Raw genomic sequence first — 14,771 nt, forward strand, 5'->3', positions numbered from 1 at the left:
ACAGCACCTCTGTGAGGGCTACACGTGCCCAGGACTTAGTTGTGGGCTACTATGATGAATGCCATTAAAACCATCCACAGACGTGAAGCTGTGCAAGCTGAGGGGTTTTGTCATTGTGCAGAAAATGGTGCCATTGCCCCTGTGATAATATTAATAGATTAGCGTAAATCTTTGAGAAAGCTCAAAAAACTTTTTTCTTTTTCTCAAGTTAAAATGCAAAATAACATGGATGATATATATAGTTCACCAATCAAGAAATATTTCCCTTTTTACATTTTGCCTTAAAAGGATTTTCTGCATATTTAGTTTTAAGCTAGTACTTCATATTTAAGAATCTACGATTTATGGCATGAAAAGCTTTTATATTTATAACGTGCCATAACTAGTAATGAAGGCTATACTTTTGCTTTACCAGGCTTTCACATTTGTTTAATTTAGAAGGTACTTTGCTATGAAAGGAAGTGCTCTCGCTGGATTTTAGCTGGTATAATTAACGCTATTTCACATCTATGCCTCAATATACACAAATTGATTGTGCTTACACTGTAAAACATGAGACATTCTTCTTTGAATTTCAGTCACTTCCTTTGGTCAAAAGAATGAAAAGATTACAAGATAAATATTTCTACAGAAATATATTAGCAAGAGGCATACCAAAGGGGAGAGTTATCATTAGAAGTGGGAGTTAGGTATTTCGGTTATCTAATAAATAGCTAACTGCCTCAGATGTAATGTGAGCTCAGTATGTCAGATTAAAAATCATCGAAAACATCACTATAGAAGTTACAAAATTAAATGTTATTGTGAAATCTTATGAATCAACCTATACATTGGAAGTGACAATTTCAGTAGGAAAATTTTGCTACCAAAAAAGAAATACCTTCCAGTCTTTTGATTTTCATGCCATTTTTCAATTTTCCGTAAATCTGCTAAAGTAATTATTAGAATCAATATTTTTAACTTAAGTTACATTTTGATGAGCTTTGTTTTTCATTTAGATTTTGGAAATCAAAAAGGTTGCAATTTCTATTTTTGTGTCTGCTTTCATCCTTGCTTTTCTCCATTGTGCATTTTTCCTTCTCTTTGCCGTTGCTAATGGGAAAGTCCAAAAAGGTCAGCAACTCTGTGAAAGGCAGGAATATGTTTATGTGCATGCCCATGCGCGTAGAAAACACTCCTGCCGTTTTGCTGTTGGCAATGTTCCCCATCTTCAGACTTTCCCTTGCTTTTCATGTGACAGTCCTTCAGTGAGCCATCCCCAGGACTCGAGTGGGTGGAAAGGATGCCAAAGAGACAACTGATCACCACCCATCCACAGCAGCTCTGCCTGCAACATTTTGATCTGTCTCCTGGTAAGCTGACCTACAGGCTTCGTGGTGGAACAAATGGTTTTCCTTGGGTACATTGTTTGATGGATGCTCTGTTGTTAATCTCAGAATCAGTTTTGATCGTTTCTTTATTAAGCTTTGTTTGCTGCCGTCTTTGTAGCCTTGTAGAGGTGGGTAAAGGCTGCTATTTCCTTCAGTTCTCTTCACTAATTTTGGATATTTCTTTTCTTTCTTGTGTAATGTTCTTACCTGAGCCTGCATCTACTGATCACTTACAGTCGATGTAGCTCCTGATGCCCAAGAGCTGATGCTCCCCTCATCCTCTCAGCCTATTGCTTGATAGTCCCTAGGAGAAGCTTCTATTTGCTTTTTCTCCTCTCTTGCTTTGCTGTTTACAATCTCCAGATCAGTCTCTTTCTGATACTTTTTTATTATTGAAGGACATTCGTATGGTTTCTCACTTGAGCCCACAAGGTTTTTGTACAATTCTTCCATTCACAAGACCTAACACACACCTCATTTCAAACACAATTTCCCACAACATACCTTTCACGACCAAAGGGGAATGCTGCAGTTCCACACCTCTGTGTCAGCCTTTGTCTTCAGGTTATAGGTTTGTATCGGGACAGAAGCAGCAACTGCATTCCCCACTCCTTAGATACAGAGCTTTAAAATCATTTGCTAATGTGTTAACATTTCTTGGATAGGCAGACAGAGAACTTGCTTAACTGATGTGTAATAGGGTGGCATAATCATTACAATAATTGAAAGAGAAATTATTTACAATAATAAATGGGAATATAAGTAGGAGTAATGGGACTGTGAAATGATGGGTAAGAAACTTGGCTGAATATCAAGAAGTGATATATCTTAGTGAAATAACCTACTTATTGAGATGGCAGAAGCCCCATCAGCTTGGCTCATTTAAAGCTACACTGGACAGAGCGGTAATGAGCGTCCATCCACAGGGAAGAAACGTGCAGTTGTCGAGGGGCCAAGCGAATCCGGTGGCAGGGTGCCACAGGAGGACGGGCTTTTCCAAACTCCCTGTGCTCAGATATAATTGTAAATTGCTTAGAAGCATTTCGGTGTGCTATCAATAACAGGGTTGCAAAATCAGTTATTCAAATAAAATTGCTTTATTTTATTTTAGTCCTTTTTTCCCATGGAAGCTATGTAAAAATATATTACGTGGCTGAGAGCGTTCCCCCATTCCAAGAGTCACTTTTCAGTAATTTATGACCTCTTAAACACAACAACCTGACAGATCACTGTCCATTCTTAGCCCTAAATCAGAAGGGAGTATTTTAGAATATAAATGTATAGAGAGTTTTGAAATAATATTCTAATCTCGTTTAATATCCCAGAGTTGAAATAATTGCAGACGGCATGAGGCATGGGAATGTCTTTGCACCTCTTGTAACTTTTCCACAGCTTCTATAGTCAAGCAACCAAATTTGCATGAAACAAGTGCCTGACCACATTTTAAATGGTATTCAGGAAAGCAGGAGGGAAACTGGAAAGCCCTAGATGTGCAGAGCTAACCTCCTAGCTGAGACCACCCAGTTTAGGTGGTATCTTTATTTGAGGCAGACCTGTAACCTTTAACGGAGCCACCGCCTTTCCTCCTCTCCTTTCATCGACAGATTTCTCCAGCTTTGACATCATTTCAGATGCTACCTCCAAAGCATGCTGGACTGAAATTGGGACATTAGGATATCGAAATTAGAATATCATGCCTGCTGAGCCCCTGTGGACGCTGTGCGCCTAAAGTCATTATCTGTGCCATTAGGAGGTTAATGGCAGAATGACAAACCTGGAATGTGATCTGAAATATTAGCAACTTTGGATCAAATGTGCCAGATGCAAACTTTAAAAACTTTCTGTTATGTTAAATAGCTGGGGTAAATAGATTCATGAATGATTAGGGAAGTTAACCGAAGAAAAGTTCTGTACAGTATAGGTTGTCAAACACAAAGATACCGCCTTTGGCTCAGCAAGTCTTTAAGCAACTTACTGCTGGATAATACAGGAGGATATCTGGACAGTACAGGAGGACGTACAGTTTTATTTTTGCACTCTTTCCCTGATATTTGCCACTTATCATTTTTAACTTCTTTTATCTGAGACAGTATGGCCATCTTTATGGTTTTTTGGTTGTGATTATGACTGTCAACTCCATGCAGAGATGCAGCTGTGCATAACCCAGCTCTGGAAGCAGAAGAACGCAAGAGCATCCTTGAGCTGTGTGACTTTGCATCAGGTGTTACTAAACTGCTGGGAAGGACCGGGCTGTCCCCGTGTGCTGTGCTGCCGCAGGACGTGACGGCTCACTTGGGTGGAACTGGGCTGTCGCTGACGCGATGCCACACGGTGGAGACACCCTCTCAAAGTCAATAATGTTGATCCTGTTTGAAGAACATTTTGGAATCTGACCTTTGTCTTGTAAAAATTGTTCAGACTCAAAACCATTGCCTCTTCAAGATATTAATCCATTTCTAGCCCTTCTGTTAAAAGGAGCATAAACAGCTGGAAGGAAACCATGTATGTTATTGAAGCACTACATTAATCACTATGAGTAAACTAGTACAATGCTCTTTTGATATTCTAATGTAAAACCAAATGCATGCTACAACCAGAAACTGAAAACTGCAGTAATTGAGCCAAATTATTTCAAAGTAGAATACTCACCATCCATCAAATGTGATAATGTGTGGATCAGTGAAAGAGTAGCAGTTCCCTGTTGGGAGGTCTCGAACTGTGACCTAGTTAAAATGAAATGTGTAATGAATACAGTCTACACAGCAGTTTTTCTTCATTACTGTTCCTCACAAAACATTAGGGGCAGGATTCATGTGTCAAGCACAAACTAAAATCTGACTTCTAAAACATGATTGTGAATGGGCACAAAATAGGCTTCACTTTCAAACAACGGAGTTTAATCACATGCAATAAGGGAGTTCAAAGTGCTCCTGTTCCACCTGATGTAAGGCACTGTCTTTCTTTATCTAGTAAAAAAGCAAAGCTTTTTTGTTAAACTTTTTTGCTAAGAAGTAGATCGTTCACTGAAATTATCAAGAGAGTAGAGTGCTCATTAAATTGTACTAATTTTAATGCCTGAAGTATGGTGTAAGGTATGCTGTAATTAAGTAGCATTAGCATATTTTAGTAGTATCATTGCCTGTCCCCCAATTTGACCTTAAATTTCCTGATACAGCATATGAATGGTTGATTTATATATTTGATGTGCAGGTGATTGATCGGGTACCGGTGACGAGGGCCCAAATCAGGCTGCTGGAGCTGTCTGCTTTTGGCATGTGAATAAAAGAGGAAAGCGTCTACTACAGCAACAGAGATCTTCAGCTGCATCAGCTGCTGGTTGGGCACGAGCTGGGTCACAGGCAAGGTCTGAGAGTCCTGGCACCTTGCGAGGACAGATATGCCTGCCAAAGCCAGAGGTAGGGCACCTCCCTTCGAAGCTGCAATACCTGACTCTCGGGCAGTGCTGGGCCTGCATTGCCACGTCTGCGCAAGATGGTGTTTTTTCATCTCTGCTATCCAGTTCTCAGAAATGCAAGACTGGGTTGTGTAGTGATTTGCAATATGAAGAGCTCCCAGTCATACTGGTGGGAGTGATGAAGTATTATGGTTTTCCCATATCCAGCCTGCCAGGCTGATTTCTTGGCCAGGGCTGTTAATTCCTTGCTTGCTCTTTGCCCATGAGAAATCCAGAGGTGCAATTCAGTTAGTTCTGCCACAATCTGCGGAGCAGGGAAGAAGAATGGCCGCTATATCCTTGTGCAGTCTTTCAGTGACAAAGCAGAACTTAGCTTTTAGGAAGAGTGGTGAAATTAAATAAATGAATAAGAGGGTGAAGATAGAACCACACTGCCTGACAAAATTCTTCACCTGTGGCAATACATCAGCTGTATTTCAAAATGCCCCTTAACTATCACACAGAGACACTGCTTAGACACCCACTGGCATCTTTCATCCCAAAATGTTAGAGTGATGGTCTTGAGGAATGAAAAACTGAACACCTCTTTGAACAGCATTTTGATCTGAGGTCAATTGTATCATTTGTATCTACAGCGTGATATAAAGAAGCGTCTCAGAATTTTCCCATTTTCTCCACGGCCGTAACCTTCCTAAGTAAAACCTTTGCACAAACAAATCCAGGTGGCCCTTTTTGCTCTGCTCTTTTCTTGCATGGTACCAGCAGACGATGCAAGTCCTAGTTGGCAGTCTTAGTTTTCTGAAGAAATCCACTTTACCGTGTGTCTGAATGTGTCAGGATGTTCTGCCCACCATTTCCGTTCAATTTTCAGATAAATCAAAAATATTTGAACAAATCTGAAGGACTAAAGATTATGTGGATTTTAATATATGGATTTTTCCTTGATATGTTGCAGGAACTGTGTTACATTAACGCCTCTAATTAACTGCAAAGCAGCAATGGGGAGATGGGGGGGAGGAAAGGTAATGTCTATTATGTTTCCATAGATCAAGTTTTAACTGAGATAGATAGAATTTATTATTAAAATTGATTAATTCCATTTCACACTTGCTACACTTTTCATATTTTAATGGAAGCATTTGTAACTTCAAGAAAAAATATGGGTATGTGAGTGTACTACATGGAATTAGCTGCAATTTCTGATTTAAGAATCTTAAAAAGTTTAAAAGAAGCCTAGGCTGGCGCGGAAAGGATATAGTCGCATGCTAGGCATTTTACTTTGGAAGACAAAAATTCTTTTGGTCCCGTTTAATCTCATTCTCTCATGAGCAAATCCACAAAAATCAGGGCAGTGAAATTATAGATTTCATTGGGGGTTTGTTTTCGGTTACTTAAAATATACCAGCTTGGATGTGCCACTGCTCTCAGAAATTTAGCTGAGAAATTTAGCTGAGTCAAATCCGTGTTCTGGTTTATTCTCTCGGGCGGTGGGATTACGGCTCTCAAACCTCCCAGCCGAGGCCCTGAAACAACTTCACAGACAACGGGCCAGTCTCTGCTCGCCACACTCCTTTCCAGGCAGGGAAAGCATGGCTTGCCTCCCTGATTGATTCTTACTATTTTTCTTTTGAACATTTCATACAGGGATAAATGGAGAGACGGAGCAGCTGCGTGTGTTGTTGGAGGTGTCCTGGTGATTTCTGGCACAGTCACAAATTGAACACGGCACTGCTGAGTCCCGGTCCTCCTTTCTCATTACTGAGGCACAGCCTTTCCTTTGCTTTTTCAGAAACTGTTCTCCAAACCCTTGGTCTTCCCTCTCCCTCCTTCTCAAAAAGGCGCTAATTCCCTAACCTGGGTTCTCCCTCTCTCCTCTTCCGTCATACACAAGCACACCTGGTTACATCTATAATCCAGCTGTTGGCCTTACTGATGTGCTGACTAACAATCAAACCTAAATTTGTTAAAGCTAAAGGCTTTACACATTCATTTTCTTGGTGTATAAAGAGACTGTTTTGGTTTACTCTGCTGACAGCAGTTCCCAGATGTTTATGTGGTTAAGGATTATCATTGTTTTCTGCAATACTAAACCTCCCTTTAAATTTGACACATTTTCCAAATTATTTTAGGACCTGACCTGCACATCCTTTGGTGCGTAAGCCCTCCAAAGCAAATCCCTCCGTCCGACTGGCTCAGCTCGGATGCGGCTGGTGCGGTTCCCGTCCTGAGCAAAGTCTGTCACGGCTGTCACTGTCAGCGCGGCTGCTGCACAGCTGCTTTCCGAGCAGGGCGCCCGCAGCAGATCCACCTGGCATGCCGAAAGGGCGATGTTTGGGGGCCCCAGTAACTGGCTATCTAAAATGAACACGAAGACTGAGTCTGACAAGAGTTATCCAAACAGTTGCCTGTACCCTGTTTACCATCCAGCACAAACGTTTCAAATTCCAGGACACACATGCCTTGAAACCAGGTGGGTTTGGCATGAAGATAGTTGTGACGGACTCAGTCTGGCATCCCTCTGCACGTTTTACTGTGCTTTTTTTTCCCCCCTGCAGCAGACAGTTTACTAAAACTCAGTGGTGCTTTTCTTTCCACAGGTGCTAATATTTCTGGAATGACAGTCTTATCTTTATGGGTCCATGCCCAGGGAATGAAGACGAGTAGTTCTCATGACAAAGAAAGAGATGAGTCTGTGTTTCTGGAAAACATTTATCTTTCACTAGCTTTATTATAAGGAGGTATCTGCTGGGAGTTATTTAATTTAAAATAAACAGATTTTTTTTATCTAGAAAGGGAGGGTTCTCACGTCAGTTTTTAGTGAACTTCAGTTCCACAACAGGAAGGCAAATGCAGCAGTTTGTGTTTGTATTTTTGGCTTAGCTAGGTTATGGTGCTTTACTTTCCAACCTGTAAAACGATGGTACTTTTACTTCTGTCTTTCACAGCGGCATTGTGAGGATAAATTCACCAAAAGAATGTGGAAAAGTGATGAGCTTTGGTGGTACTGGTTATGTAAGTATCTGTGATGGGTAGGGAAGCGATGGGTGGTGAGAAAATCAATACAGCAATGGCAACCCAAGTCGTTCGTTCAGCTCTGCCTCTGCACATCATATTAGGCCAAAAGGGACCTCTCCTAGGCGCAAGACTAGTAGTGTGCACTTCTCTTGTTTGTGCTGAGGATTTAGTTTTCTGTCCCAGACCAATAATTATCATCTGAAAAGAACAAAGTTCTAGAAATGGTGTCAATGGAATTAATCTAATATGAAAATACCAAATTTTCATTTTTCCCATTTGTAGAATTGTTTAATAATTTATAGGAGATAGCATTCAAGTATTTTAAAATGGTATTTCTAACACAAGCAAATAATCAATGTTTTATTCCTTATGGAAAAGACTCATAAAATACAATTTAAATTAACCATGTAGAGTTCTATAGGAACTGAACTAAAAACCTACAAATATTAATAGCATATTATCTCTCATACCAAATCCTTAAAGGCTGCCTCACATCTTACAGAAAAGTCCTGGCTCATTTTCAAGGTTCTTGATCCAATTAAATTGGAGGTTTCCATGAGGAATAGTTATTGCCATTACAGCCCCATGAGCTGTGCTCACAACCCAGAACAAAAGTTTAAAATCAAAGAAAATCATCTTGTCAAACTAGTAATGATAAACTTAACAGAAGCCAAACTCCAGTGGCTCTGCTGTGCCTTGGCATTCATGATGATATTGTCTGAACTTAGAGGGATATTTCTGTGCTTGTAATTAGCTTTCTTATCAGTTATTCCCTACATAATTAGCACAACAGTGTTGTTATATGGATTCAGTCAGACAAGGAGCTTGTCCGTTAATTTAGCTAAAGTTGTTTTTATTTTCAGTTTATAGCACTGTGGCCAACATTACATTTTTCAGAAGCCCACAGATAAACTGATGGACCCTACAGACAATAAAGGCACAAACCAGACATGCAGCTATGCAAACACACAGCAACAGATAGTTAACCTTAAGTATATATAGATATCTCAATTGATCATAAACGGCCCAGGTGTCATCCAAGGAAATAGCCCCAGGATGGAGCAATCAGGGGCTAGAGCTGGTTATTAGTTTAAGCTGCAGAAATGAGTTGATTAAAAGTAACTGAAATTTTCCACTTCAGTGACAAGTTCCTTCAAAGATTAATTAATTGGTCGAGTTGTGCCTCTGTCCTGGGACCTCTTGGCACCAATACGTCAAGCCCATTGACAGCCTGAAATTAAGCTGCTTCCGTAAATCTTACCTCCCCTCTTTCTTCCAGTCAAATGCATGTTGTGGGACTGGAGAAGACCCTGGCAAGGGGTCAGCCTCAGTCTGATCTATCGAACTCAGCGTCCCCCACTTGAGAGCTCCTGGCCTATGCATTCATTGTCAATGAGATTTTGAAAGGCTTTATCAATGCCTAAGAAAATCAGAGTTTAAAAAATTACTTTGACGGCTTATGTGACTAATTCTCACTTGATCCTCATTGTAGGTGTCTTACGTTGCTTCGAGGCTGTGGGGACGTCCCACCACACACCAGCCTGTGTTCTTAGCTACCTCAATATCTAAGAAAATCTGTTGCCGTGAGCTCAGCGGATGTTTGCCTGATGGACCGGCAGAGACTCTAAGCCAAGAGCGCTATGCAGAACAGAGCAGCACTGAGCCATGGAGAAATGCAAAGTACTCCATGTACGAGAGCCAAGACAGCTGCTGGAACCATAAGGTGCCGTTCAGTTTAAGATCATTGTGTTATGATACCATTTGAATTATTTTTTTTCTTCTAAGCATTTGGCTGATGATGGGGAGAGAAAGGAGAGGGATTTAGAAAGGGAAAAATATCAGGAACTATCTGGGGTTTGCCAACATTTTTTTTTGAGCTGGCTTTTTGTGGGTAGAGAAACTGTGGCTGTAATCCTATCTCTAAACATTTTTCTCATTGAGTCACCTAAGGAAGAGAAATAAAAAGGGCTGGGTGTTTTATTTAGTGCAAATGGAAAGTAAATATATATATATATATGCCCCCCTTGGTCAGGCATGATATTCCACCAGATTAACCTGGGGAAAGCATTTACTGATTAAAAAGGCAAGAGAATTTTCTAAGTGACATTGTCAATGTTTGCAAGTAAAAAAAAAAATCTTTAGAAAGAATAATATATAAGCATAAGAATGATTTTTCCTTCTATATTAAGTTAGAAAAAGCTGTAAGCCAGCAAAAGAAAGAAAAAAGGCTTCAGTACACGTTTACTGAATAATAAATCTGCAGGTGAGCCTCTTATTGATAATTAATGAAATTATTCGAGCTAAGACCATTGCTGCTACAAAAACTTAAAATGGAATTACAAATAAGTTCTTCTACTCATAGTTATTTCATCCATACATCTCGATGGACTACCATTCAGGTCATTGTTAGTCAGATTTTTTTTCTCAAAAACCTGACTGATAATATAATCTATTTTATTTTGCAAACAAATATATGGCCTAGTTCGTTGATTTTATGGCTTCCGCCCTTTGTTGTTAAGTCTTGTAGTTTCTGTTGGAATTCATTGTAACATAAACACAGGAGAAAGTAATCATATTGAGTTCATGATGATATGTAAAACTCTTACCCAAATCCTCAGTACTTAGCTGTAAAGTAATTTTACAGGAATCGTCGTGCTCAGGACAGGCAATTGGTACAGTGCTCAGAACGGTCAAAACATGCTCTTTGCCATCCTCTGCAATTTGTAACGATTCTGGTAAAAACTGAAAATAAGAAAATGATTTTTAGATCATTTTGACAGTTTAATTAGGCAGTACTGGTATTTATGAAATTTTGAATGTTTTTAATCAATTATGAAAAGTTATAATTGCTTATAAAGTAATAATAATCTTTGCAATAATCGTCATAATAATAATAATAATAATAATATTTGTAATAATGATCTTCAAGGTGAAATTGTTGTTAAAATACTTTAACATTCTTGGCAATTAAGAAAATATTTGCAGTTGTCATATATAGTGTCTAATTGCTTCTCATCTCCTAATCTTAAAACAGGTTTTTATTAAGCCTGAAAATAGCATGATACCATAGAACTTACTAATTTTTAATATCCCTGGTTAAAAGGAGCTCCTATTCCAATGCACTAGGAGAAATACTAGCAATATTCATGGCCTAAAGTATGGCTTTACCTCATGGGCGTGGACTCTATGTTTGTATTCTGCCCCAGACGCAAAGTGAGTACAGTTTTTGCCTGATTTCTCTTCCCTGCTGTGGCAGAAGAAGAATTTCTCCGTACATAATATATTACAGCTTCGGTGGCTCAAGCGCCGGGCAGAGAGCTCGGTTTGTGCCATTTCTGTCTGTCTGTCTGTCCTCCTGGGGTAAGAGCAGAAACAGCACTCGGGGCTAGTTAGAAATGGGAATTTCCATTCTCTGGGAAATTCTAACACTTAAAAAAACCCCGAAACTCTTCTTCAAACGCCACACAGAATGAGTTGCCAGATTTTTCAAACACCGTTCATGGAGGCAGGAAGCTTAGATACTCAGAAGATCTCAAATTCTCCTGGACTGCCAGACTGACAGTATAATCCTTGAGTGGGATTAGACCTGGTTTTTGCACTCAGGGTGAATTTATCTTCAGCAATTCGGGTTTTGTAGTGCCTGACCATAAGAGGATGATGGATAAAAACTAGTTTTTCTCTTCACTTTCTTCTGGTTTAGGTACAGCGAAATTCTGCATCCTTATAGGTGTGTCTTCCCATTATACATAACCACCAGAGTACTTGGGGGTGTATTTACTAGAAGATGGAGTTTTGCACATTCTTTATGGTGCATTAGTGTCAACACCTGCACACGGTGCTGATGGGTGCTTTAGGGTGTTTTACAAACAGACTGAAAGCCATATAATTTATTAAGACATTTTCTCAAAGAGAACATAAAAGCAGTGCTGGTTATGACGATCAAGGCTTATGTTTCTGTGTCTTGTTTTTCAGAGCATGTCAGATAATGTATAAATATTCCCTAAGGATATGCCAAGTCAGTAAATCAGGGCCATCAACATTACCTTAATCCCAGCATAGAAACCTTTGCTCTCTTCAGGCAATGACTGTTGCTCAGGAGTGTCCCTCGTAAAAGCGGTAACAGTGCAAAAGACCTGTGATAAATAAACAGCATCTGCTATAGCTTTTCTTGAAGAAAATTCATATAATTATGCATCTTCCTGTTGATCAGAGTTGTCAAGCTTTTTTTCTACTGTTAAAAGACATTTTGGGGGTTTAGGCTTTAAAAAGGTTTATGCATAAATCTTGAGATTTGGAAGAATTTTTGATGCATTTAATAAGCAAAGAAACATGGCTTCTATCTCAACAATTAAAAACACTGAATGCTTACAATGTGTTTTCTTCTGCAGTTTTTCAAGCACCTTGGTTAGTGATATTAACTCATTTTGATTAGGGAGAATTACATTGTTCATAGACATTACTGTCAGGATTAGGGCAGTAGCCCTTGGGATCCCAGACTTTAGTCTGTCCACTGGATCAAATATCCTCTCTGTACCATGTTTTAAGCTTTTTTTTTCATTTAAATTAGTTTGACAGTCATCCAGTCTCAGAAACTGTCAGCAATATAAGATGCTCCTCTTTTTTTCTTATTGCATTATAAAAGATGATGCAGATGTGCCTACAGGGTTTATATTGTAAAAAAAACAAACAAACAAAATCTCAAAACAAAAAACTCCACCAAACACAATGTACCAGGCCATTTAAGTTTTATTCCTAGCACAGTCACACAACCTTTATCTCTGCTGAGCCCGCACACCATCTGCCATCTTAATATTTCATTGGTTTCAGAAAACCCAAACTGCTAACATCATTTCTAGGATCATAAGATTAAACTACAGAAATTTTCCTTAAAGCAAATGACAATAGGCTCTGAAACTGTAGTTCTGAATTTTTTTTTTTTGGCCTCTTCTCGGAAATGAAGTAACATTGTGACATACTAAATCAATTCCAAATAGTCAGATGGCATATTTATAGCTATTGCTTTTTTTAAGCCTCGAGTAACCCATGAGGAGGAATCAGACCAACTTAATTTATTTTCCATTGTGATAAACTCCTTTGGATGGATTTTCCAGCATCACCCACCGGCTGTACTGCTCTTGGTAGCTCTAACCTGCCGGCTCAGGCACGACCCTCATCAGCAAAACAGGCTCAAAACCAGGATATTCCCAGATTCATTTGGTAGTGTGGGCATGAGTTGCATAGCACTCTGGAATATTTCTTTGACCACTCTAAAAATCCCTCTTCATTACCATCAAGTCATGAGTTTCCTCCAAACTGAAGAATCCTCTTTCCTAACTCATTTGTGCACAACAAAAATGGCCCACCGGCAATACAGCGTCGTTTGGATGGCTATGGGAAAAATCAAGTGTTTCCGTGCTCTTCAGGTGGATCATTTCCAGTTCAGTTCAGTCCCAGGTTTATGTGCCTTTTGGGCCGTTTTTACCTTCATAAAGTTTCTCACTCTTTTGCTGACAGCTCCATCCACTTTGGCCCAGTGAAAATGGTGTTATTTGTTCCGTTAACTAGATGGAAGCCTTGAGGTTGTACTGGGTGTAGTGGGGGAAAAAAAGACACGGACCTCACAGAGCTACTCTATAGTTAAAATTCCTCAGATACTTTGTAGTTAGCCAGTTTGCCTCCAAAGGAGAACAAGTCGTTTTCTCCTCAAGGTAATAAGCCTATGATATCATTAGATATTTTTTATTTCCAAGCATTCCCTAAAGGCTCATGTTCAGCTTACAAAGTTTTCAGAAAAGTTCTGCTGGGAAGGCAGAAGGTGAGTGTTGATCTTCCTCCTGCTGCTTCTCCTACAGCTGCCATGGGGACAGTCTGCAAAATCGGGATCTGACAAGGTGGTGACAACAGAGAAAGAGTTCAGATAACGTATATTCCCCCTAGTGAAAAAAAAACAAACCAACGATCCCCTTGCAGAGCTCATTGAGCAGATCCAATGCACCTGCATTGCAGAGACTATATTTACACTTGCCGGGCTGTTTGCACTTTTGGCTTTGATGCTTTTTACCAAAAATATTCACAGGGAGACAGCCTTCTGAGTATGCCACGTGGAGCGTTCCTGCCAAGGAGGGAGCTGTAATGAGAGGCAGCAGGGTCAGCATGAGGATGCCCGGCGCCGATGGAGGCATCTCCCTGTGATCTTCCCCAAAGTGACATCCTGGGAAATGTCAGAATCCAGCCTCATTCCCTGCAAGCATTGTATTTTATCACATATATTTTTTAGAGGTATATTTTATTGATAAAGCACTGAACACTAAAATCAAAAATTACTCCGTAACGATACACTGAGATATTCTTAGACTACCAGTCCATTCCAGTTCTATCTTCAGCACTTTTGGAGATTAGCATAAGCTTTGCAAATTCGAAATGTACAGACAGCCGTTAGGAGTTACATTTTATTTCTGTCTTTTATATCATTCCTCCCCTTGTAGTGCCTTTACCTTGTTAGGTGCACACTTCACTTCACAATCAGCAGATATGTTCATCGGCTACTGAGCTACAGGTTGACAGTTTGTCACATAATTATTGTGATAGTCACTCCGAGGAGGCTTTTTTGCCTTCAGCTAAATACTAGCTCTTTTTCTCCAGTTCAATAATCAACTTTTTCCTTCTCTTCTTCCCCCCACCCTCCCATCTCAAGATGCAGGCTTTTTAAAGCAAAGAGATAAAAGCATCACTGACAGCAGTATGCTGATGGCCATGACAGGTTAGGCAGTATTTTTCCACAAGCTCATCAGATCTGTTAAAGAAATCAAATTATAATTTTTCATCATCCCTTTTAAGGGACAGAAATGTAAGGATGCCCTTGGACAAGATGACCGGACTGCTTCTGGGTGTGGGCTGCTCCCTTTCCTTCATGTGCCAGCAGATCTTCCCATAGGGTGGAAAACTACTTTCAGGCACAAAATTCTGATAGA

The 14,771-nt window shown here is 39.8% G+C and overlaps 1 protein-coding gene across 1 annotated transcript in view; it reads right to left on the reverse strand.

The window, feature by feature from the left end:
* The window catches only part of LOC148052391 (von Willebrand factor D and EGF domain-containing protein-like), a 188,148-nt gene that overhangs the window by 116,405 nt on the left and 56,972 nt on the right, over positions 1–14,771 (reverse strand). The window contains exons 5-8 of the mRNA XM_087731996.1: positions 11,844–11,933; positions 10,407–10,542; positions 6,923–7,140; positions 4,020–4,093 (exon numbers count right to left, since the gene is read on the reverse strand). Of these exons, the coding sequence (XP_087588122.1) occupies positions 4,020–4,093; positions 6,923–7,140; positions 10,407–10,542; positions 11,844–11,933 (518 nt within the window). The remainder of the gene's footprint in view (positions 1–4,019; positions 4,094–6,922; positions 7,141–10,406; positions 10,543–11,843; positions 11,934–14,771) is intronic.

Source organism: Nipponia nippon, unplaced genomic scaffold (assembly GCF_047370975.1).
Source record: "Nipponia nippon isolate SJK-2023a ecotype South Korea unplaced genomic scaffold, ASM4737097v1 scaffold_5, whole genome shotgun sequence".
Classification (NCBI taxonomy): Eukaryota; Metazoa; Chordata; class Aves; order Pelecaniformes; family Threskiornithidae; genus Nipponia; species Nipponia nippon.